Source organism: Periplaneta americana, chromosome 7 (genome assembly GCF_040183065.1).
Source record: "Periplaneta americana isolate PAMFEO1 chromosome 7, P.americana_PAMFEO1_priV1, whole genome shotgun sequence".
Taxonomy (NCBI): Eukaryota; Metazoa; Arthropoda; class Insecta; order Blattodea; family Blattidae; genus Periplaneta; species Periplaneta americana.
In genome coordinates this window covers 10,648,305-10,672,965 of record NC_091123.1, presented here as the reverse complement: position 1 = coordinate 10,672,965, position 24,661 = coordinate 10,648,305, and the positions used below count along the sequence as shown (strand labels likewise).

At 35.9% G+C, this 24,661-nt stretch overlaps 2 protein-coding genes across 2 annotated transcripts in view; both read left to right on the top strand.

The window, feature by feature from the left end:
* LOC138702910 (neurotrophin 1-like) overlaps nt 1-8,896 on the top strand; it is a 66,917-nt gene extending 58,021 nt beyond the window's left edge. Inside the window, exons 8-9 of the mRNA XM_069830306.1 lie at nt 4,208-5,157; nt 8,412-8,896. Of these exons, the coding sequence (XP_069686407.1) occupies nt 4,208-5,157; nt 8,412-8,751 (1,290 nt within the window). The 3' untranslated portion in view covers nt 8,752-8,896. The remainder of the gene's footprint in view (nt 1-4,207; nt 5,158-8,411) is intronic.
* A 14,836-nt stretch (nt 8,897-23,732) lies between these two features.
* LOC138702908 (uncharacterized) overlaps nt 23,733-24,661 on the top strand; it is a 38,289-nt gene continuing 37,360 nt past the window's right edge. Inside the window, exon 1 of the mRNA XM_069830305.1 lies at nt 23,733-24,412. Coding sequence (XP_069686406.1) covers nt 24,170-24,412 — 243 coding nt within the window. The 5' untranslated portion in view covers nt 23,733-24,169. The remainder of the gene's footprint in view (nt 24,413-24,661) is intronic.

Genomic DNA, 24,661 nt, shown 5'->3' with positions numbered 1-24,661 from the left:
TTAAAATGCTTCTAGTCGCTTCTCTTCACTTCGTCGTAATATCCATATTTCTGCCCCATATAATGCTACGCTCCACATAAAGCACTTACATTTCTGCACGATCGTGTTTTTTGCTGTATTTACAACTATTGTTTTTAGGCCTTGAAAGTTAGAATTTCCAAACAGAAACTTGTTGCTAGAGAAACCATTCTTCATAACATAAAACTATACTGAAATGGGTCCATTACAGTACACTTATTGTTACTTAGTTACCATTTCAATGCACTTTTGTGAAGACTTTGGAATCATATTGCCCTAAATTTTCAGTACAAAATAATCTATTGTATTTGCAATTTTAAAAATATGATCGTGCAAAAAATGTTGTAAAATACACGTTTGTGAAGTGCATTACATAATCTCGGAAATTGAAAAACTCGCTCTGCTCGTTTTTTAAACTTTTCCTCGATTTTTTTTAAAAGCGCTTCCCAACCTTGTATCGTAATATACTATTACTGTGTGATATTCCAATACGTTTTTCTTCTGGACAGTATTTTGTCTGCTTGTCAGAACTTCATATAAGTTTTGCAGTTATTTTTAGCTTGCTCTACAAATATAGGCCTATATTGTATATACGACATTATTTTAACTAGTGCCAAAATCTGTTTAACCATTTACTCCGTGGAACTTCCAACAATTTCTAGAGTTATAGGCCTAATATTGCTTGCTATTGTAGAGTAGCTGTAGTACACAATTCTTCGTTAGTATCATCATGGAATGGGTGCTCCTAACTCCTCCAGCATTCATTCACAAGGCTTGGTTTTGTATTATATCTGCTTATTTGTTTCGGTCTTGTTTATGGTTACGTGACAATGAGTCGGCGAAATACGGAAACTGGGTTTCCGTTCAGCAGGTCATTGTACCGGCGGGAATTCGGACAACTGCGATCCAGTCATTCCAAGGCCGGAAGCTAGACAGTTCCATTAATTACTTTCTCATCAGAGGAACAGTTGTGATGCTACAGAAAATTCATTTTGGATTTCGAAAAAGCGGTTTTAGGAATGTCAAGTCAAGCTTTATGAAGCAGTGATCCCTGAATCTACGATTTGAGACGGTGTTGGGTGGAGTTCCCGGGTAGCTCAGTTGGTAAGAGCGCTGGTACGTTCAACCAGAGGTCCCGGGATCGATACCCGGCCCCGGAACAATTTTTCCCTTGAAATTATTCAAATCTGCTTTACAGGGAGCTTTACCTGAAAGACTAGATTTGCATAATGTATACGTCACTGTGTACGTTAACAGAAAACCACAATTCCAAGTCACACAGAGAATGTGTGCACTCGATGTGGGTCTCTGGCGTTTCGTCAGCCCACGTGAGTTGTGTGGATATAAAGGGAAAAGTTGAGACGGTGTCGGGTGGAGTTCCCGGGTAGCTCAGTTGGAAAGAGCGCTGGTACGTTCAACCAGAGGCCCCGGGATTGATACCCGGCTCCGGAACAATTTTTCCCTTGAAATTATTCAAATCTGCTTTACAGGGAGCTTTACCTGAAAGACTAGATTTGCATAATATATACGTCACTGTGTACGTTAACAGAAAACCACAATTCCAAGTCACACAGAGAATGTGTGCACTCGATGTGGGTCTCTGGCGTTTCGTCAGCCCACGCGAGTTGTGTGGATATAAAGGGAAAAGTTGAGACGGTGTCGGGTGGAGTTCCCGGGTAGCTCAGTTGGAAAGAGCGCTGGTACGTTCAACCAGAGGCCCCGGGATTGATACCCGGTTCCGGAACAATTTTTCCCTTGAAATTATTCAAATCTGCTTTACAGGGAGCTTTACCTGAAAGACTAGATTTGCATAACCTACGATTTTACTTGAGGTTTCGAGAAGCTTTCAGGACATTTTGTCAATAGATAATTCGGCAACACTTCTTTTTGTCAGCAGTTATACGACGTATAGCTTTCTTTGTATACAGTCATTTTGTTTACAATTTTTACTAACATTTCAAATTCGGCAACACTATTTATTAACAGTCACATTTTGTCAGCAATTTTTTTACCAAAGCTTTAATTTCAGCAACACTTTCTCTGGCAGTAATATTCAGTCTATTATTGCGTAATATTGTACTTCATTCTAGAAGATTCATTTGCACTTCTTCACTCTCTGAAGTTGTTGCTGTTTCTTCCCGGAATACAACAGTAGGAGGCTAGTTTACATTTTTTTCGGCTCTTCGTTTTATCGCTCTCATTATTTCTTGCACTTTGATTTCTGTATGATCACTTTTGTGCCTATGTAGCTTTTAAGAAATGATGTTAACTATCGTATGCACATCAGCAGAGGTGGACGATCATCCAACCAGAATGGAGGTATTGTGAGGTTAGCACGATAATTTCCCAGCCGTTATGGCTGGCTTTCGTAACCAGATTTCGCTACCTATCGTGGATCTCCAAGGGTATCATGATGCTGGGTGGGCACCAGTCCCGTACACTGGTCGAAATTTCATGAGAAAATTTCTTCCCCCATGAGGATTCGAACCATGGCGCATTCCGTAACGCGAGTCCTAGGTTGGATGCCTTAGACAATTTTAACAAAAATTCTATAAATATAAATATATAAATTACTAATTTCATCATAATTACAAACGAATAATAATTTAGTAAAAATTTCCAATAAAATAATTAAATATTAATAAATCAACGCCACGGCGCGGGACTAATGAAGTAATGATAATAATAATAATAATAATAATAATAATAATAATAATAGTAATAATAATAGTAGGCTAATAATAATAGTAGTAGTAATAATAATAATAATAATAATAATAATAATAATAGTAATAATAATAGTAGTATTAATAATAATAATAATAATAATAATAATAATAATAACAATGCCTTCTTGTTTACATCTCATCTTTATGTTGTGAAGTGTTTCCTAAATGGTTCAGAATGAAATAATATACTCGTATTTTTCTCCTGGACTTCTATGATATTGTGTTCGTAATCAGGATTAGTATGATCCAATATTAAACTTTATTTTGTCTGGCAACATGAAATTCATTGCTTGACTAAACAGTTTACGATTCACGAGACCTAACCTAAAATTGTATTTTGTTTGATCACGTGAAATAATTAGTATGAATTCCGAAAACAGAATACCGCTTTGAAATGTATAGCCTACTTAAAACACTTTCAAGCACATTCTTTCTTGAAGAAGTAGCTACCACGCTATTTCCTCTGTCGGACATTTTAATAAAAATCTAAACACGAAAGAACTTCATTAAAATGTCAAATATATTTACATGCATGTTTCATACCAAGTAGGTCTATAAACTATTTTTTATTCAATTACACTTACCTGAATATAGAGTTGAATTGGAATCACAAGGCAACAGAACTGAATTGTGTATTGATGTTAATACTAATACCGGTATTACTAATTAATTATTAATTCACAAGCTTAGGAACTTGCATTTTCATCACTTTACTTTACTGCAAACCGAAATTATTGCTCCCAACATAACAGTCAGAAAATAACTGCCAGTTGTAGTACTTGTCAGTACCCAAAATTCGAAACGAAGTTGGTAAAAAAAATCAACCTAAGAGCTAGAAAATCACTATAATCCACTAGCATATGTAGTAATAGGGGGAAAATGGTTAGGTTTCATCCTTATGGTATTAAATAAGCTGATCCGGACTATAATTGAATCCTTTAGATTCAAAACACCCTAAAGACCATTTTGTTCATAATTGAGCTATGCCCACATATTGCTAGCTAAGAATGAATCCTAATGATTTATATAGTTTGAATTCAAAAAGCCACTGAATTTAAAGCAAACGCTTTGATAAAAGTAACTGTTAGGTTGAAAATTTCCTCTATTTGCCACCAGTTACTGTCAGTTGTTTTGTTGGGTTATATTACGACGCTGTATCAACATCTAAGGTTATTTAGCGTCTGACTGAAATGAAGGTGATAATGCCGGTGAAATGAGTCCGGGGTCCAGCACCGAAAGTTATCCAGCATTCGCTCGTATTAGGTTGAGGGAAAACCCCGGAAAAAACCTCAACCAGGTAACTTGCCCCGACCGGAATTCGAACCCGGGCCACTTGGTTTCGCGGCTAGACGCGATGACCGTTACTCCACAGATTGGGCGTTACTGTCAAAATACTTTAATTTGTGAAGGTGGATATAGAGGATTTTTAATCTATAGGACTTAATTGCTATTATTCACAGGTGCCCACGTGCTGTTCATGCCAGGTGCAGGGCTACTCTTTCAACTTCCCTCCTCGAGGGCCCGCTACGTCCCATGAGGGGACCCCACGCCCAGAGAGTTTCCCGGGGGTCGACTTCGCCACAGAAGATTACCCCAAGCAGAACGAAGGGTTTCAACCTGAATTCGTAGACGACCCTAACCTTAGACCCCCTCTACTGACCAGCTCTGAGCAGTTCCACGACGAGAGCACCAGCCAGACCTTTCCGCAAGAACAAGGGGTCAGAGTCCCCTTCAACAACAATCACGTGGTCAGCGGCAGTCACTTCCAAACGGATCCTTCCAGAAGTCATTTCCAAGACCAAGGCCACTTTGGTTTCCAAGACGACAGGAACAGAAATCAGTTCCAAGGAGAAGATCACAGAAATCAGTTCCAAGCAGATGATCACAGGAACCAGTTCCAAACAGATGATCACAGGAACCAGTTCCAAGCAGACGATCACAGGAACAAGTTCCAAAAAAATGATCACAGGAACCAGTTCCAAGCAGATGATCACAGGAACCAGTTCCACAATGACCACAGGAACCAGTTTCAAGGAGAGGAACATAGAAATCAGTTCCAGTTCCAAGGCGACGATCATAGGAACCAGTTCCACTTTCAAGGAGACAGTCATCGGAACCAGTTCCATGAGGACAACTCGAGGAAGCCCTTCCCGGACCTCCGGACTCCAGGACAGACGCCCAAGCGGGACACGGCGAGGTTCCCGAAACCTCCGGAGTTGCACGTGACTCCCCCATCACCCGCTTCGGTACCCTCGCTATTCCAGAGACAGGGGTTCAGACCCCCGGCGTCCCAGGACTTCATCCCGCCTGCGGGCCCGCCTCTACCTCTGGCCCACGAATCTGAATTCCAAACCTTTCCGGGAAACCAACTGTTAAGGCGCAGTCGTAACCAAACGGCGCTGGGAATCAGGTGACTAAAAGCACAGATTAAGGGGAGAGGATGATATAATTTGAAATATTTTCCTAATTTATGTGTATTTTTTAATTTATGCAGAAATATCATTGCTGCAACCATTTAAATTCGAAATCAGTTTTTGAAAAAAAATTTTGAGGCCCTAATTTAAAAAAGGGACCAGGATACAGTAATTCACTAAAATCGATATATTTCAGCCATTTTTGAAGATATATTTGAAATCTCTTTCATATTGTACTCCTGAAAGCACGCTCTTTAAAATGTATATAGCATAATTTTGATATTAGCTTTCATAATTCAAATATAAACGATCAGATTTTAAAAGTGAATTTTATAGGAGAACGAAAAAAGCATGACTTGGGTGAAAATATTGATTCTGGATCTTAGTGTCATCATTTGGATCAAAATTTGAACTACGTGATGGCACGGCTTCGATTTGTCTGCCTTATAACGAAAATGCTATTTTTACTTCTAATATTTGAGCCGTTGAGAGCAGAAGTGGTGTAAGTCAAAAATGAGTAATGAGGGTTAAAGTAAACATTCCGTAAAATTCAGCGCAAAGTAGCAATTAATATTCAATTCATTTAAACCATTACTAGTCAGTGGATAGCACGAAGGACATATTAATTGCTACTTTGGACTTTATTTTACAGAATTTTTACTTTAAACCTCATTACCCAATTTTGACTTACACCACTTCTGCTCTGAACGGCTCATTTCTTACCTTTAAAGCAGTTTTCCCAGTGAAATAAAATTTCATAATATTAATTTGAAATATTTTTACCGTAAATTGTTCAATTTTTTTACTCATAACAAACTCTTTTAATCCCTTCAGTCCCGAATTCATATTTAAAAAAATGAAAAAGAAAAAAAAACTGGTCACATAATCATTCTGGGGATCCAAAAATCCCAACTCAAGTCTTCACAGCAAATCAAAATTTCGGAGAAATTTTGACTCCTGGGGCTCACAATTTTAAATTTTATTTTTAATTCAGGTATAGAAATGTTTCAAAAATAATACCCCCCATTTCTATCACATTCAATTTTTCAAAATATTTAAAAGTATCGAAGACATTCCAAAAAAGAAAAAAAAAAATGTACAGTATAATGTACATCTGGTGTGAAGGGATTAAAATGTTCACAATTAAATTCTGAAGTAGACTCAAAAAAACAAACAAAAAATTTTCGAAATAAGAACCCGTTTCCTAGATACAGTCACATTAGGTTCTTCACTTCATATAGCTTTAACTTTCCTGTAATTTATAGTGAAGTTTTGTTATTCATGTAACTAACATTTGTTGTATTTCTATATCGTTACACTTTTATCTAATAATATTTAAAATACTGTCTTCACTTTCGCCATTACCTCTCTATAGTGGTCGCAGTCCAATTTTATCCGGTTCATATTTTAAAGGTAGGCTACATCTAGGTGAAAATTAGTCATTTTTGGTCAAGAAATCACGTTTTAAATTTTTAGCATTAAAAATTGTTTACGGTCCAAGGAAGTTGTGGGGCAATTTTCATGCACTTATGCCTTTCCAATTGCATGTTTCGGCAGCTATTTTTAAAAGACGTATGTATGCATATATTCATCTAGAATTTCAAACTAATTTTTCTCCAAGTTTTTTTTTCACATTTTGCTTTTTTAAAAATGCTATTTCTACAAAATTTGTATATTACATGAATAATATTTTGTGGATCCTCTTTAATTTGTGTGTAGCAAAATTTATTATCGGGAGTTTACTTAAATCTCACATTTTTTATATATTATTTCTTTGCAAGAGTTTCTAATTCTTTTTGCCTTTTTTACAGTTTACAATATTTTTTTTCTTGTTTTGTGAAGTTTGAAAGTTATGAAAATGGAATTTTAGGCAAAAATGTTAACATTTGCATAAATAACAGCGATTTTTTTAAAATAAATTTAAATTTACAAACATTTTAATAATTCATACATTATTAAACCAAATTAGACGAAATTTTATATACACACTATTTATGACTACAATAAATGCACAAAATTTCAGATTTATTTCTACATTTATTAGTTACTGTCTTCACTTTCGCCGTTACCTTTCCATAGTGGTCCCAGTTCAATTTTATCAGGTTCATTTTTTAAGGGTACATCAATGTGAAAATTAGTCATTTTTGGTTAAAAAATCACAATTAAAATTTTTAGCATTAAAAATTGTTTACGGTCCAAGGAAGTTGTGGGCCAATTTTCACGCACTTATGCCCTTCCAATTGCACGTTTCAGCGGCTATTTTTAAAAGACGTATGTATGCGTATATTCATCCCATTTTTCTTCGTCCTTTTGCACATTTTGCTTTTTTAAAAATGCTATTTCTTCTACAAAATTTGTAGCCTATAGTACATGAATATTTTTTTATGAATCCTCTTTAATATGGGTGTAACAAAATTTATTATCGGGAGTATACTTAAATCTCACATTATTTTTACATATTATTTCTTTGCAAGTTTTCTTTTTTTGGGAGAGGAGATAAAAGAAATGAAAACACTGGATATTAAATTTTGTTTTGTGAGATTTGAAATTATGAAAATGGAATTTCAGGCAAAAATTTTAAAATTTATAGGAATAATACGATAATTAATTTAAATTAAAAAACATTTTAATAATTCATACATTATTAAACCAAATTAGATAAAATTTTATATACACACTATTTATGAGTATAATAACTGCAAAAAATTTCATACTTCTTTCTACCTTACTACTTACTTACTTACAAATGGCTTTTAAGGAACCCGAAGGTTCATTGTCGCCCTCACAAAAGCCCGCCATCGGTCCCTATCCTATGCAAGATCCATTCCGAGGCTTATTGTAAGGTTTCGAAACAAGCTGTTTTTTTACGATGATGGGTTGTTAGCCCTTCGCCCAACCCCCAAGCTGGAGGACTACCCCTTATCGGCTGTCCACGACTGCTTATTCAATATTTTCGCAGCTACCCTCCATATCTGGAGGCCGCCTCCTTTATCCGCAACCTGAGGACGCGCCATGCCGTGGTGATAGGGACCCACAATACATAGCTTTCTACCTTTATTAGTTTACAAAATTGAAGTTTCATCTCGGTGTACCCTTAAAGAGCCAGCCCATTTATTTTATTGCTATTCCTTACCAAATATCTACAACAAGTCTCAATAATCTCTTTATCTTCAATATTCATAATTCTAAACCAAAATAAACGTAACTTACAATCATTAGAAAGTACGTGTCATTAATTTTTCTTTCTCAGAGACGACGTTGATCTCGACGTGGAGGAGTCCGCAATGAAGCGTCGCCCCTTCCCGAACTCAATCTCGTCCGACGCCATCCGTATTCCGGTTACGAAACCAACGACCACCGCAACTACAACGACAACTACCACCACAACCACCACCACCATGACGACGACCCCACCACCCTTAGTGCAACAGGTGGTGTCGGCAGGGGGCAAGAGGGTCAACTACAACTACCATCCCATCATCGACTATTTCAAGACGCAGCAACACAAGAGGTTCGATAACGTGAACTCCCAGGACTGGACCCCGATTGTGGGGGACGCCTCCAGACTCACTAGCGACAATACCAACTGAACCCGCGTCTACTTGCTTCGGAAAACCTCTCCTCCCGCCACTGAAAAGGCTGCGGCGAGTTTTGTACCCGATACCCAGAAACGACTAAGGAAATATTTTTCGTACGGATCACTTTACGTGTTAAGTTATGAGACCGGAAGCTTCTGTACGTGCTATTCCATCTCAAAACGACCGAAATATAGAGAAAATTGACCTTGCAATTTTTAAATACAATGAAACTTTTTCTGTCTGTTGACAACTGTGATACAATGCTTTGTGCAAAGTTTGAGGCATCAGAACTTCATAGTGTTTAAATTAAAATTATTTAAATTTATCGTTTAGCAACTTTAAACTGTTGTGGCTCCGAAACCCTTTCACCCAATGATCAAAATCATGGTTTATCTTGATGCTGAGAAATTAAAGTTTATATTGACATGTAAACAGTTTTTCTTACTTTTTATGGAAATGGAGAAATTTAGATTTTTCTTCATTAAGACGCCTTTGACCACGAAAAAATATTTTTAAAATATATGGTAAGATTCCGCATTGAAAGTACAAATAAACACATATATTTTTACTGGGGCACCGTTGATAACAAAGTATTGAAAATAATGAATAAAGAAAATAAATAGTACGCGCGTGAGCTAACCAGCTGACTGTGAGGCGGGAGATAGCCGAGACAAGCAAGGGCAGGAGACAAACACGTGATGTTTCATCTAGTAGCGCATAGCTGGGCTAGCTTTATCACAAGTTTTCATAAAAACAGGAGTAAAATGACGCCCAACGCTCGCTTATCTTCATCTCTCGGCCAGTGCGTGCGGTACTGAGCCGTTCAAGTCCAGGCGTGTGAAAATAATTTATTTAATACCCTCGAAACTTATTGCCGAGCCACTAAGCAAACAATGCCGAATCCCTCTTAATAATGCAAGGTTTTTTCTCAATATTTTTTACATTTTTACAAATGGGCAAAAAGCCTAAAAGTAAGTAAAATCAGATTATCTGTCTCTCTGCATAAAATAAAAATAAGGATTACTTCTTATCATAACCTACCAATTGTCAGCTTCAAAATGAGCTCTCGTTCAATGTTCTGCAGTAAATGGTTCCAGAGTTCTGAGCGCTGAAAGAGGCTTGTTTTTATAAAATACTCTAAATTTATCGCTCAATAGTACGAAAACCGTTTGACTTTCGGTAGTATAATTTTGAAAATGCACTCTCCTCAGCACCTTGTATAAATAGGGGAAAAAATTAGAGTATTAAAATATGCGAGGTTTTTTACTGATGCTTTCATATGGAATAGCCCATACAGAGGAATAGGTTACGACAATGGCGAGTTTTAAGTGTACAGATATTTAAAAAAGAAGCCTTTTATATTCGACGTGGCGTTCAAGTTGAAAACACTTCAAATTTTGCATGTTTTAACAAATAAGACACTGGCCATCTCCCTACATTGATTCTTAAAAAAATACCATTGTTAAACTCAGTTCCAGGTTTCTGCTTTGCGACATCCATGAAGATACGTAGTAGATACTTCACCCCTGATCTGTACGAAACGAACTGCCTACTCACATGAAAATAAACAACCTAACCAAGATTTAATACAACTCAAACTTCCGAAGGCTCAAAGGAATTTTCATGTAAATTCCCGTGAAAATACACTTTATCGTTATATTTATTTTTAATTGGAGCTTACATAAAATTGACAATAATTTATAGATGAAAAGTACAAACTGAAGGAAGCAAAAAAGCTTCAAATTGATCCGCAAATTAGCAATTCATGCGACATTCCCTTAGGCAGAAAGGGGCATTGTAGTGTGACCTCCTAGGTCACCGGATTTACATCCGATTAGATTTCTGTGTTTGGGGTCATGTAAAAAGCTAGGTTTACACCTTCTGAGGTCAACATACTTCAGGAATTGCGGTTTCGGATTTAACGTGCCTTACAGCAAATAATTGATTCAGAAGATTCGCAGATCACTACTTCAGAGTGCACAACGTTGCGTTTAGATAAATGGACAGTATTTTGAATACCTGCTCTAGGTAGAATTCAGTTAGGGGTGTCTGCACGTCTGCTCTTAGTCAGCTAGGGATCATTCATTCATACAGTAGTGTTCTGCCCAAGGGCAGATCTTTCACTCCAAACCCAGCATTCTTCTATTTTCTGATTTCCTCTTTGCCTGGATATATGATCCCTATATCTTAATGACATCTAACATCTGATAACTTCTGCCCCGAACTCTTCTCCCGTTGCGATGTCAATAAAAAAAATATGCATTATCTCGACAACGGTTAATTTGCGGACCAATAAGTATTGAAGCTGTTTTGCTTGTGTTAGTTTTTACTTTTCTTCTGTAAATTATTATTCATCATTTTTGAAACACCCTGTGTAAATCAGGGATATATCTATACAAGCCAAATATTCTTTAAAAAATGAAATATGCATGATAAAGTGAAAGATAGAGTTATTTGAGATTTGTTTAGAAGTTTATAGTAGGTTTTTGTCCAGTATCTCGATAAACGATGAAGCTCACGATATCCATCTTTCGGAGAGCTATAAGTAAATGAATACATGTTCATATTAAGGAAGCGAATGAGTTAGCAATTATATACAAAACCAACTATTACGTATTTATTCCCGTGATATGTGCTATTTCCTGGCCACATTTCGTAAGTTGACATTAAATCCTATATTCATCCGACTCTTCTCATTTTCTGCGCTGAAATGTAAACTTCCAGGAAACAGAGGTCGGTAAGACAGTGTTGATGAACTCCCGGTGAGAATGTGAATGTGGGATCAAGAGTGTAACGCGTTTTATGACGCAAGTAATTGATGCTCAAATGTTTATAACGTTTATAAATGTGTCGTTATAACGAATTTTTGTATCTTAATGTTTGTAATAGTTTTGTTATAAATAAAATTATATATTAGAAGTTTGGGTGTTTCATTATTTAACTCTCCTTTCAGTCTGAGAAGTTATACACTGCGTTTCATATTCTTTGCGTCCGTGGACGTGGCAAAAATATATGAACGCACAAGCAATAAAAGATCAGTAGCTGGAATATAAGGCTGCCTGTCATCGCTAACAAGAAAATTGCGGACACTGGGTAACTGGAGGGCTGCTTCGAGCGTTTATAAATTAGAAAATATTTCAAACGTTTCTTCTATCTTCCATAAAGGCTAACCAAGCCTGTTGATTCAGAGACTAGAATGCAGCCATCTCTTGTGGGCTGTTTCTAGGCTTCTCTTCCTTTTCGGAGTGTTGTCCCTTACAATTTTCAATATCCTATGTTCTGCTTTTCTATCAACGTATTCCCTCCATTCTGCTCTTCTCGCATTGATTCATTCCCTTTACAGCTTGAACCCCCACGCTGTCCCTTAATATCGTCATTCCTAACACGATCCAATCTATTCTTTTCAACTAGTTTTCTTAATATGTTCATTTCAGTGGTTTCAGAAATCTGTTTTGTTCTTATATTTATTTATTTACATAACAGTCTTTCGACACTGAAATAGTGTAATAGACCTTGTCAAATAAAATAATTAAAAGTTAGAGTAAAAAATTCTTGTACACCATAAAAAGAAGGGAGACAAGACTAACTGTAGTAACTTTCGAGGAATATCACTTTTGTTGACGTCGTACAAAATTTTGTCCAATATTCTTTTGAGAAGATTAACTTCGTATGTAGATGAAATTATTGGGAATCGTCAGTGGGGTTTTAGGCGTAATAGATCAAATATTGATCAGATATTTTGTATCCGACAGATAATGGAGAAAAAATGGGAGTACAAGGGTATAGTGGATCAGTTATTCATAGATTTCAAAAAGGCATATGACTCGGTTAAGAGAAAAGTTTTATATGATATTGTTATTGAACTTGGTATTCCCAAGAAATTAGTTCGATTAATTAAAATGTATCTTAGTGAAACGTATAGCAGAGTATGTTGTGTGTCAGCTCTTGCTTCAACTGTACAATTGAGTATCGGTCTTATAATAGATCTTTAAATTGTTACCTTGTTTCATTCTTAAGTATTTATTTTGCCATATTGTGTCTTTTAAGCATCCTGAAATTCTTGCAGCTTTATGAACTTGTTTCTGTACCTCATTATGAAGAGCACGATTACTAATTACTGTACTTATGTTCCTAGAAAACTTAATCTCATCACTTGTTCTACGATTTTTCCTCTTTGCTGGCAGTCATAGTCTTTGTTTTCCAACAGATATTTTCATGTTATGTTATGTTATGGCAACTTAACATTAATTTGGTGTAGTTTTTTTACACGTAAAGCAATTTAAAAATCAATTTTTTCAGAGGCTAATTTAGAAAAAGAAAGTGTTTTTAAAAGGATGTATCACACATTTAGATACACTTTCCTCAGAAACTTTTGATCTATCACAAATTATCACTTTTTGTGGTAAACAAGATTTTTTTCCAATTTCCAACTAAAATTTGTCTCCTGGATCTTTCTTCTTGTTCTCCTGTAACTTTCCTCTCCTGTCGCCGACTGTTTTCGCTCGTCCTACAAACCCGGGCTCCGTAACCGATGTTTGCTCACACGCCGCCTCATCTCCATGTATCGCGGATGTTCGCCTGCATCACAATTCGCACTTGCGTAACGCGTCAGCTAACCACTAATAAAGTGACACAGCCAATCATGAACCATGACCCGCCTTGACTCTGGATTTGCATGATGCGTGTTGTGCGAAGTGTGTCACACCACAGCAAGTGCCGCGGTTGGATTCCAGGCGCGGCCTTCCTTCTGTCGTTAATCAAGGCTGCTGACAACCTTCCTTCATTTCTCAGGCTGATATAAATGTATGTATGTATGTATGTATGTATGTATGTATGTATGTATGTATGTATGTATGTATGTATGTATGTATGTACTTTTTTACTTGGTTATTTAACGACGCTGTATCAATTACGAGATTATTTAGCGTCGATGGGATTGGCAATAGCGAGATGGTATTTGGCGAGATGGGCCGAGGATTCGCCATAGATTACCTGACATTTGCCTTACGGTTGGAGAAAACCTCGGAAAAACTCAATCAGCCCAAGCGGGAATTGAACCCGCGCCCGAGCGCAACTCCGGATCGGCAGGCAAGCGCCTTAACCGACCAAGCTACGCTGGTGGCTGTGTATGTGTGTATGTATGTAGTTATTTTTTATTTTATTGAGTTATTTTACGTCGCTGTATCAACATCTCAGGTTATTTAGCGTCTGAGTGAAATGAAGGTGATAATGCCGTTGAAATGAGTCCGTGGTCCAGCGCCGAAAGTTACCCAACATTTGCTCATATTGGGTTGAGGGAAAACCCCGGAAAAACCTCAACCAGGTAACTTTCCCCGACCTGGTTTAGAACCCGGGCCACCTAGTTTCGCGACCAGAAGCGCTAACCGTTACTCTACAGGTGTAGACTGTATGTATGTATGTATGTATGTATGTATGAAGATTAAGGATTAAAGATTATGTTTTTTATTTAACGACGCTAATAACTGCACAGGTTATATCAGCGTCGCCGGTATCCCGCAGGAGTTCTTTTACATGTCAGTAAATATGCTGGTAGGCCTATGAGTCTGTCGCATTTAAACACACTTAAATGCCATCGACCTGGCCCGAACCCCTAACCTTGGGCACAAACGGCCAGCACTATACCGACTGTGCCACTCAGGGAGATTGTATGACTGAATAAATGAATGAATGAATGTACTTATGTAAGTATGTATATATGACGTATTAACTTACGTACGAAAGAGTATTTATTTATTTAATGTGGTGTTGTTAAGGCCGTTAAGCCTTTTGTACCACACCATCACAAATACAAATAAAAAAATATAGACGAAAAATAAAAAAAGAAATAAAGTACAAAAAAAAATGTGAAAAATACAATTACAAAAAGATGGGAGGAAAAGGAAACAGAAATACGGAAGGAAAATCACAATACGTACAATTAAATATAGGCTACTATTGTATATAACAATCCCACTCATGAAACTGTTGTATCTGACCTAACTTATATAATTTAATAGGCTACTATGTCAATTGGCCAATGTTCTTAGTAATTACATAAATAACTAAACATTTTAAGATAAGTAACTGAAAGCACAAATTTGAAGAGAAAAAAATAGTAAAAATTTCTAAACAATAAATGTTTAATTGTTTACTGCATTATACTCTATTCAGTAAGCAAATGCTTACAAAATTTGTTTTTGAATACTGTTAATGTCACTGGGTAAGATATTCTACAAGCACTATATAGCAAGACAGTGAATGATAAATACATCGATGTTTTGTGTGTTGGTATGGCTATTATGCAGCTATTTTGCGTATGTGTGTAAAAATTGTGATACGATGATAGGTAACTGAAGCGGGAGGCAAGGTAGATAGATCTAGATGTATGAAGGGCATGGAAAAGTAGAACAAGGGAATGAAAATCTCTTCGTTTGTTAAGCCGAAGCCAGTTCAGAATTTGGAAGGATAGAGTAATGTGGTCAGTGTAGCGAGGCGGACATCGCAGACGAAGCGAACCCAGGACTTCCGAACACGTTGTAATCTCTGAGACTGCTTGACATTGATATCGGTCAGTAGAAAATTGCAATAATCAAAATGGGGCATTAGTAGTGTTTCCACTAGTATTTTTTTTTTCAGTGATAGCGTAATAAATTTTGGAATGCTCTTTCAGGAATGAAGCATTGAAGTATATGTATGTCTATATATACGCTATTATATTTACGTACACACAACACTAAAATATTTTAGACGTGTTCGGAGGACCAAGTGTGTGTAGGGTAAAAGTTAGTAATACTGTGATACGAGCAATATTGTTATAGTTCTTTTTTGAGAATTTATTACAATTTACTGAGAGAGAGAAGGACCGGTTTTCTGCAGCAACTTTTCCACTAACATTCCCTTAAGGGGAGAGGATGGTATTTTTTTAATGAAAAATGACTAAATTTTCTAAAAAAAAATTCTTTAAAATACTCTGTGATATGTGTGGATCGCCATTTTTAAACTTCCTGCATTATGGATTTTTAAATCACTCGCCCACTTTTATTGTTGTTTCCGGTAAATTAAATTTTCAAATTTTTTTTTTTCTTTAAAATATCCTTTGATATGTTTGGAATGCATTGCATAACATGTTGTGGGTATTTGTGCCCTTATCGGATGTTGAGACGTCATTTTTAAACTTCCTGCGCTATGGATTTTTAAATCACACGCCCGCTTTTATCGGTTTCCAGTAACTTCATTTTTTTTTTTTGCTACATTGCCAGACAAAATGGATATAATTTCTGAACTATTAAAGATACATGCAAGAAATTTAGAACACACATTCTTTAGACTATTAGGAAACTTTTCTCTGCAACAGAATTTTGTTAATTGATTTCATTTTAAAAATACGTCCGTTTGTTTGCAAGAAAGGAAATCAGAAAATTGTTACTAAATTTTAATTGTTTATTTTACAAACGTAGAGACTAATATCAACAGTTTGTAGAACATACTTTTGCAAATACATTGCAAAAACTGTTTGAATCTGTCTTTAAAAACGGTTTAGATATATCGGTTTTAGTACAATCCTGCATTGGGTATATATATTTTTTTTTTTTCAAATTTGGGCCCCCAAATAATTTTTTTCAAGATATTTTTATTTGGTTCAGTTGCCACAGCTATGAGCTCTCTACATACAAAAAATTAATAATTTACACCAAATAGGAAAAAAGTTTTAAAAAATACCATCCTCTCCCCTTAATATGTTGCCGAAAAACAACGATCTTCCTCTCGCTCAATAAAATTGTAATAAACTCTAAAAAAGAACTATCACAATATTACTAGTATCACAATATTACCAATCTTTACCCTATAGGTACTAGTAAAATTAAATGTGAGAAAAGATTGTTTTAAGACGGCTATGCTTTCTCATTCCAGTATTAGTGAGAAAAAAGAATAACAATTACAGATTATTCTATTTGTAGACGTGAGTGACGCTTATTTGTCTATTATGTAACCGCTGGACCCGTTCCACTTGAGCTACTCGCACACGGAAGAACAAAAGAACAACGGTACTGTGCTGCAGCACGCATGCCTGCACGTGTGATTGCTACCCGCCCCAGCTGGAAAGTCTACGGGCAATATTAATGGAAATTTATTTTAAAAACTTGTCTCTCGCAGTTACTATCATCACAAGAATATTGTTCCCATTACACCAGGTTCCATCTCAAGGACTTTCGACAGTTACGATTCAGATATATCAATATTACTAAACTAGCCGTACCCGTGCGCTCCGCTGCACCCGTTAGAAATAAATATAAAGTAATTACAAAATTAAAATAGGACATTTGATCCAGGGAACATTGGTATTTGATAGAAGGATAAATCGTATAATATGTTACTTAATTTAAATTGCATCCAAATAATTACAATGCGATCATTTTGGTCCAGAGACACTCATTTGGTGCAATGACAATTCCTTTAACATGTTTCTTAATTTTAATACATGCAACCATAGTTTAATGAACATTGACATCATTTAGATTTAATGTGTATATTTTATTTTACTTGTTATAGGTTTCCATTGAATTATGGTAATAACTTAATTTTAACCCTTGCTTTCTACGTATTAAGTAAATGGCGCTTGGCCCAGTATGGTTCTGAACCCTTCAAATAACTTAAATTATATTATATAATAAATATTACATATTATATTATATTATATTATATCAGAAGTTACTGTAATAACATTATAGCATTATGTCCATCTAGAGAAACTACACTTTCCAATGGTGAAATAATAATTAATTATACAAATCGGTTAATTTAGCTTCCGATATTACTTCAAACACACAAACATTCTCTGTAGGCTATCTTTCATATCTTACGAGTGTTGCTGTCCAAGGCCCCTTATAGACGAAGTCATTTGTTTTTTAATTCATTACACGGCCTTAGATGGCAGTTATTTTAATTTTAAAACTCATTTATCTCATTAAATATCAGTCCTATCAAAATGTTTCAAGGAATAAAACTTATCGCAAAATATTTTTAAAGAAACTTTTGTTATGTAATATTTTTCATAAAAATCAATAATAAGCGAGATATTTCGATTTATTTAATTCAGGCCCCCTTATAACCCCCTTTCAAATAATGTATTTTGAATGCCATTTAGCCTAAAATCTAATTACAACGAACTTAATTTATATTCCAATTTTCATCGAAATCCGTTCAGCCATTATCGCGTGAAAAGGTAACAAACAGACAGACAGACAGATATACAAACAAAAATGTCAAAAAAGTGATTTTCGGTTTCAGGGTGGTTAATTATATATGTGAACACCAATTATTTTTGGAAAATCGAAAATTACCAGAAAAATTTCGGCTACAGATTTATTATTAGTGTAGATAATAGATCCTCTCTAATACAAAACAAGTACACTCTTGATGGAAGAGATATCTACAGAAATGAGAACCTAATAAATATCTATGTAATACTAATATGCGTTACAAGAGCGGTATGTTGAAGTTTTCATGTTCGAGGAAAAGTTTGAAAAAGCGAAACGTAGTTGAGCTTTTTTAATTTCCGAGAATTGAAAGAAAACATACCGCTCGTGTATCGTACATTATTTTGTGCGAAGATCGTTTATTACATACCTCAAAGAGGAATTTATAATTAGTTGCAATGAAATCTCCATCTTGGTTTCTGTTCAAAGACGGCAAATTTGCAAAACAAAAATATCTATCTTCAACATTGTTGCTTTAAAATGTTTTCTGTGTTTACTATACTCTAGCAGGCCGTGATATACGTCTGTCTTTTTTTTTCCCCCAGTCTATGATGAGTCTGGAATCTTGTTGAATTTTTCACGGCTTCCTTAATGTCACTTGCATCACGAATGCAGTAACTTTAGTGGAGTTGTAGAGTTTACTTAATTTTTGAAAATATTTAAAAACAATAATTAACAGTGCAATTTAGGTGAAATTGCAGTGGTAAGTTTCCAATTTATAATTATTACTATATTGAACGTCTCTAAAAATAATATGTTAAAAGCCTAAAGCAGTAAATTCAATATGTCACTTAAGCGGTAAGAAGAGGGAAATTGTTATGTGTGTTAGGTTGGGAATACTGAATGTGGAATTTTAGACTTTCCGCGGTTTGGTTTTGTGCGGAAACCAAGCAAATACGCACGATCTCGCACAAGGACAGTTGTAATATTTCCTGTTGTTTAATATGATGTTAAGCTATAGGCCTACATCTGTGGCCGGGAGGAAAAAGGTCTTCAGTAAAAATTTTATACTTTTCAGGAAAGCAGTAGAAAGATTGAAATTGGTGTCAATTATAGAGTTTTTTTAATTAAGAGGTTTTCCCTGCATATTATTTGTCTATATTTCTTCTAAAATAGATAATGTTGCTCATTTAACAATTTTCTTGATTATTTCCAAAAATAGCCGCACTTAAGCCCTTTAAAAACTAGAAACCAAACTGAATAGAAGGGACTATTAAACGTAAGACCTTTTTCATGTCAAAATAAATGAGAAATGTAAATTATTAGGAATGCAAAATGGGTCTTAAACAATATAGGACTGTTTACCCTGGTGCTTAAAGTTTTAAAAGGAAATAGCATCAGTATGTGATAAAATGGCTAAAATACAAGTTAGACCTTTTTAATAGGGAAGTATGGAAAGTAAACATGTGATGGTTTGTAAGGAATAAAGTATTAAATATACTTAAGTCCTTTATTCTGTGTGTGCTGGATTCAAAAAGCACTTAGGATATTTGGTAACGCTCTGTAAATCCAGTCAGGAGTCTTATTTGAGTTTAGCCGTTTTACCAGATTGTAGAGTATTGTTTCCGCTTTCAGAATATATAAAAATCTCATTTTCACAAAAAAATTGACTTAAGACCTTTTTCCTCCCGGCCACAGACATAATATAGAGTGAGTCAAAAGTTGCTTTCCCCAAACACTTCCTTACATTTAATTACATTCAATTTATATTTGACTATGCATTCCTTTATAGATTTTGTTCAAAACGGAGATCTGTTTCTCGATACACAATTCACAACGTTTAGACACTGGTTTACAGATGACAGAACATAACTCACGATTTTCATCGATTTTCACGAATGACTGTTCGATCATATGTCGCAACTGACGCAGATTCTGCAGTATCATTTTTCAGGATACCCCACATAGAAAAATCACATTTTGTCAGGTCGAATGATCTGGGTGGCCATTCTGTTGTGCCACGACGCCCAATCCATTCATGAATTGCTGGTTCAAGAAGTCCTTCACTGCTACACCAAAATGAGGCGGTGCTCCATCCTGTTGCCATATCAACTGTCATATCGGCAAAACGAGAAAACAGTTGACGCACGACCATGGTTGTCAACCCATCACTTATTACACCAGCTATTTGTTTATTCAAGTTATGACATCTGTATATATGTACAAGTATGAAACCTATGAACGAATACTGGGGAAAGCGACTTTTGACCCATCTTGGATATGAGGTTTATGATTTTGAGATGCTAAAGAAGTGATCAATTCATCAGTTTTTGTTTTAATTCCCTAATAATATGTTGATGAAATATGGTGGAGTTACTGTGTTTAGAAACATCTGAACATACATAATTTAATTGAACTTCTTTTAAATATCTTACTGGTGAGACGTTTAATTAAAAAAAGAGAAGCCCTATCATTAACTAAAACAGAAAGAAATGAAGAAAGGAAGGAACGGATGAAGGAACGAATAAATGAATGAATGAATGAATGAATGAAGGAAGGAAGGAAGAAAGGAATGATAGAAGGAATGAACGAATGAATGAATGAATGAATGAAGGAATGAACGAATGAAGGAAGGAATGAACGAATGAATGAAGGAATGAACGAATGAATAAATGAACGAATGGACGAACGGACGAATGAATGAATGGACGAACGGACGAATGAATGAATGAATGGATGAATGAATGAACGAATGAATAAATGAACGAATGGACGAACGGACGAATGAATGAAGGAATGAACGAATGAATAAATGAACGAATGGTCGAATGGACGAATGAATGAATGAATGAATGGACGAACGGAAGAATGAATGAATGGATGAAGGAATGAATAAATGAAAGAATGGACGAACGGACGAATGAATGGATGGATGAATGGACGAAAGGACGAATGAATGAATGGATGGATGAATGAATGAACGGATGAATAAATGAACGAATGGACGAACGGACGAATGAATGAATGGATGAATGAATGAATGAATGAATGAATAAATGAACGAATGGACGAACGGACGAATGAATGAAGGAAGGAATGAACGAATGAATAAATGAACGAATGGACGAACGGACGAATGAATGAATGTATGAATGAATTAAGAATGGAACAAATGAATAACGAATAAAGGAATTAATGAAGGAACGAAGGAGAGAACGAATTAATTAATTAATGAACGAATGAATGAATGGTTTGGGGAAATGGCAGGAGAAACATTTAAATGATACGCGAAAACGCGTCCTTGCGAGGGAGTTTAAGACTGAAAAATACTGAATATGTGAGCTCCAAACCAGTTGCCCACTTGTCTCACTCCAGATTTCACCGTTCCACTGAAGGAACTGTAGAAAATTTTCAAGGGGAAAGCCAAAAAAGTACGTAACCTAATAGCGACCACAAAAGGGGGAAGAGAAGAATGACAGAACAGCAACAGGACAGGACGTTAAAAACCAAGAGGAGGGTCCCGAGCCCTTGGAACTGTGTGAGTGACATTCAAATAAACTCGTCTCAAGCACCGAAGGCAATATACGAAAGCTATGACTTCTATTTTGAAGTCTTTAATTTGTAAAAATACCGAAACTTGAAATTTGTGTGGGGAAGCTAATGTAGGTCCGTGGGCCATTTGATTTAGGGCTCATCCCGAAATTTGTCTCAGCGCCTTATGAAAAGCACGGAAAAATCACAGGCAGGATGAGTTGTCTCAATTTATAAGATTAGCTAATTGGCTCTTAGAATGTTATGTGGAAGCATAGAAAGAGCGGGACGGACCGCGTGGAAAACTATGATGCACGAAGTTCTTCTTACACTTCTGTTTCCATGGTTCCGCGATGACGTCCGAGTAAATCAGTCATGTCAATTGATGCCCACAGGAGCAAGCGCGCGCTTTAGATCCCAGGAGAGCCTGAGGCTTTATAGCGGAAAGGAAAGAGACAGACGAAAGAGGTGGTATATGCCGCTTGGTCGAGCTATATTCAGGGATGGCCAGCACTGATTCAATGGATAAAGGGAAGAGAACTTATTAAAACTGTATCCATGTTAATTTTTAGATTTGTCTAAGAAGTATAAGTGCATTATAGGAATGTAAGTTTTAATTCTAATGCTCATTTTTCACAAGTTTAATTTTTTTATTCAGAAGAAATATTTTCTCAACTTTTATAAAAGTGAAATTTTCAGATATAGGCCTATTTATTTAGTAGCCTTACAGAATGTTTTCGTAAATCTAATATACCGTAAATACGTATTACTGAGAATAGTGTATTGAAAATTTTGAAAATATTCGCATGGAAATTGTTTGTAAGGAAATGAATTAACAAAGCAACTACTGTTACATCATAAGCAAAAGATACGTGCCCATGTGTTGTAAAAATGTCAGCTCTATAGCTTCAGCACATTTCGAGAAAATAATTTAATATTCTGATGATGGGAAGTTGCTCACAAATATCACCTTAAAAGCATAATGCGATAAGAGTTTTGTTATGTAATATTAGTTACACTTAAAAACATATACAGGACCTAGGTAACTTTGCTTTGTACTGTAATATTGTTTTGATTGGTTTATTGATTACTTTTATAAGGCTAAAAGTACCATCAATATCAATTCCAACTTATCATGTCATACTCAATCTCTTTTTTTGGGATATTATTGTTTATGAATGATGTGTTCCATCCATTTAGTACAGTATAGTTGTACTACTACCGCATTTATGTGAATATTCCTTCTTAATTCTTTATTATGTTATTAACATTTAAAACACAACTGCAATATTAAGAAATTGGTATTAGTACTTTTGTTTTACAGACGATATAGATAATATCAAACAGAAAGAAGCCATATGAAAATAACGACGTAAAATTTCACGTTCCGTCTGAAGTTTGTGCACCACTGTTTTCTTAATCCAACAGGCTGCTTATTCATATACACAACCCTTCCTCTTTCCATACTTAGCCTTTGATGCCCGCGCACGACGTCAAAGTCAGAAAAATACGCTTGCTTTGGCATCACTGGAGTAAATCCTTCATGTCAAAACGTTACAATTTTTCTTTCTCGTATGTCGAACACAGACGTTTCACTTTTCACGTCAAAACTAAATAACAATCTATGGTGTTTCATTGCATATGTTCTAATTATGAACAATGGTTGTTCGTCTTATTTTTACTGTTTACACAACGATAGAAAAATATCTGGAAGAAAAATGTCAAAAAAAAAATCTTGCAAGTACATATCTCACAGGATCTATCGAGAATGGGACCGCGGTCCTTCGGTTAGAATTCTGCAGAACAGTAATGTATTCTGTCAAAATGGATGCGCTGTAACCACAAAGTAGCCTGTATGCTGTGGTTTCAAATAAGTGAAATCACTTACAAATCTGTACTAAAGAATTTTATATTTTAATGTAACGAGAAATATCTCAGATATAACATAAATTTCCCTCGCTTAAAAAAATCGCCCAGTACATCCGTGGTGTTCAGTCAAGAATGACATGTAGGCCAGATCTGTGAGCCTCTCTGCTGTACTACGGAGCCATTTCTTTCGGAGCACTTTCATCAGGCGCTCCGCATCATTGGGCGCCTTATAAAGAGAAAGGCCTAACAGGTAGCAGGATTCAGTAGCTGACAGATCTCTGATCAAATTGTGCCTCTCTCATATTGCACCGTGTCATTCAGCAACAATGTGATATACAATTAACCTTCAGTACTTGTGCGGTTATGTGATATATTGTGTGAAATCAGCGGTGTTGAAGACAAAGTTCAGTTTGAGAAAAAGCGGCGCTTTTTAAAAATCAGTTTAATTTGAACACAAATTGCGAGGGAGTGTTCAGAAGATGGACCAGGAGTACTAATAAAATCTGACAAGTGCACAGACAGTGTTGAAATTACCAGTGATCTGCATAAATTTAAACTTGAATTCAGCTAGTAGAATATAAATACCGGTACATTAAATCTAGTTTGCTATCCAACTCTCTAAGAAACAATGAATTATTTTTAAACGCTCACAAGAAACTGTTTGCTGTTAATGCACCAAGTTTTCGTTACATTTTAACGGTTCGTTAGAGACAAAAAAACTGCATGGCACGTAGTCTCATTGGTAGCCTAGCAACGGAATGTGAAAGCACTCCCTTCAATTGTTTTCCGCCCTGCTGTGTGTAAACTGCATTTCCAAGTGGTTCATATCTGCCATGCCGCAGCTGTGGGTACTGGTACTGCTGGTCTCAGCGGCGTGTGTGTCCTGCCTAAAGGATCGGGAGGAGGAGGCCGCTATCGGAGTCAACGAGGAAGAGAGGACACCGATCAGCGAGCATGAGTACCCCAGGGAGAACATCGCCACAAGACCGGACTACAAAGGGGAGGGACATTGGGCCACCCCGGCGCCGAGCTCAGGAATTCAGCTCGGATTCGTACCGGTCAAGATGTACGCTCAGGTAAGACAAACCAAATAATGAGAATTAATTTATGGTGGATGAATACGAGATTAATAATAATAATAATAATAATAATAATAATAATAATAGTAATAATAATAATAATAATAATAATAATAATAATAATAATGTTGAGAAGCTTTTATCATCCAGTCTGCTGTCAAAAAATCTGAAAGTTAGAATTTATAAAACAGTTATATTACCGGTTGTGAAACTTGGACTCTCACTCTGAGAGAGGAACATAGGTTA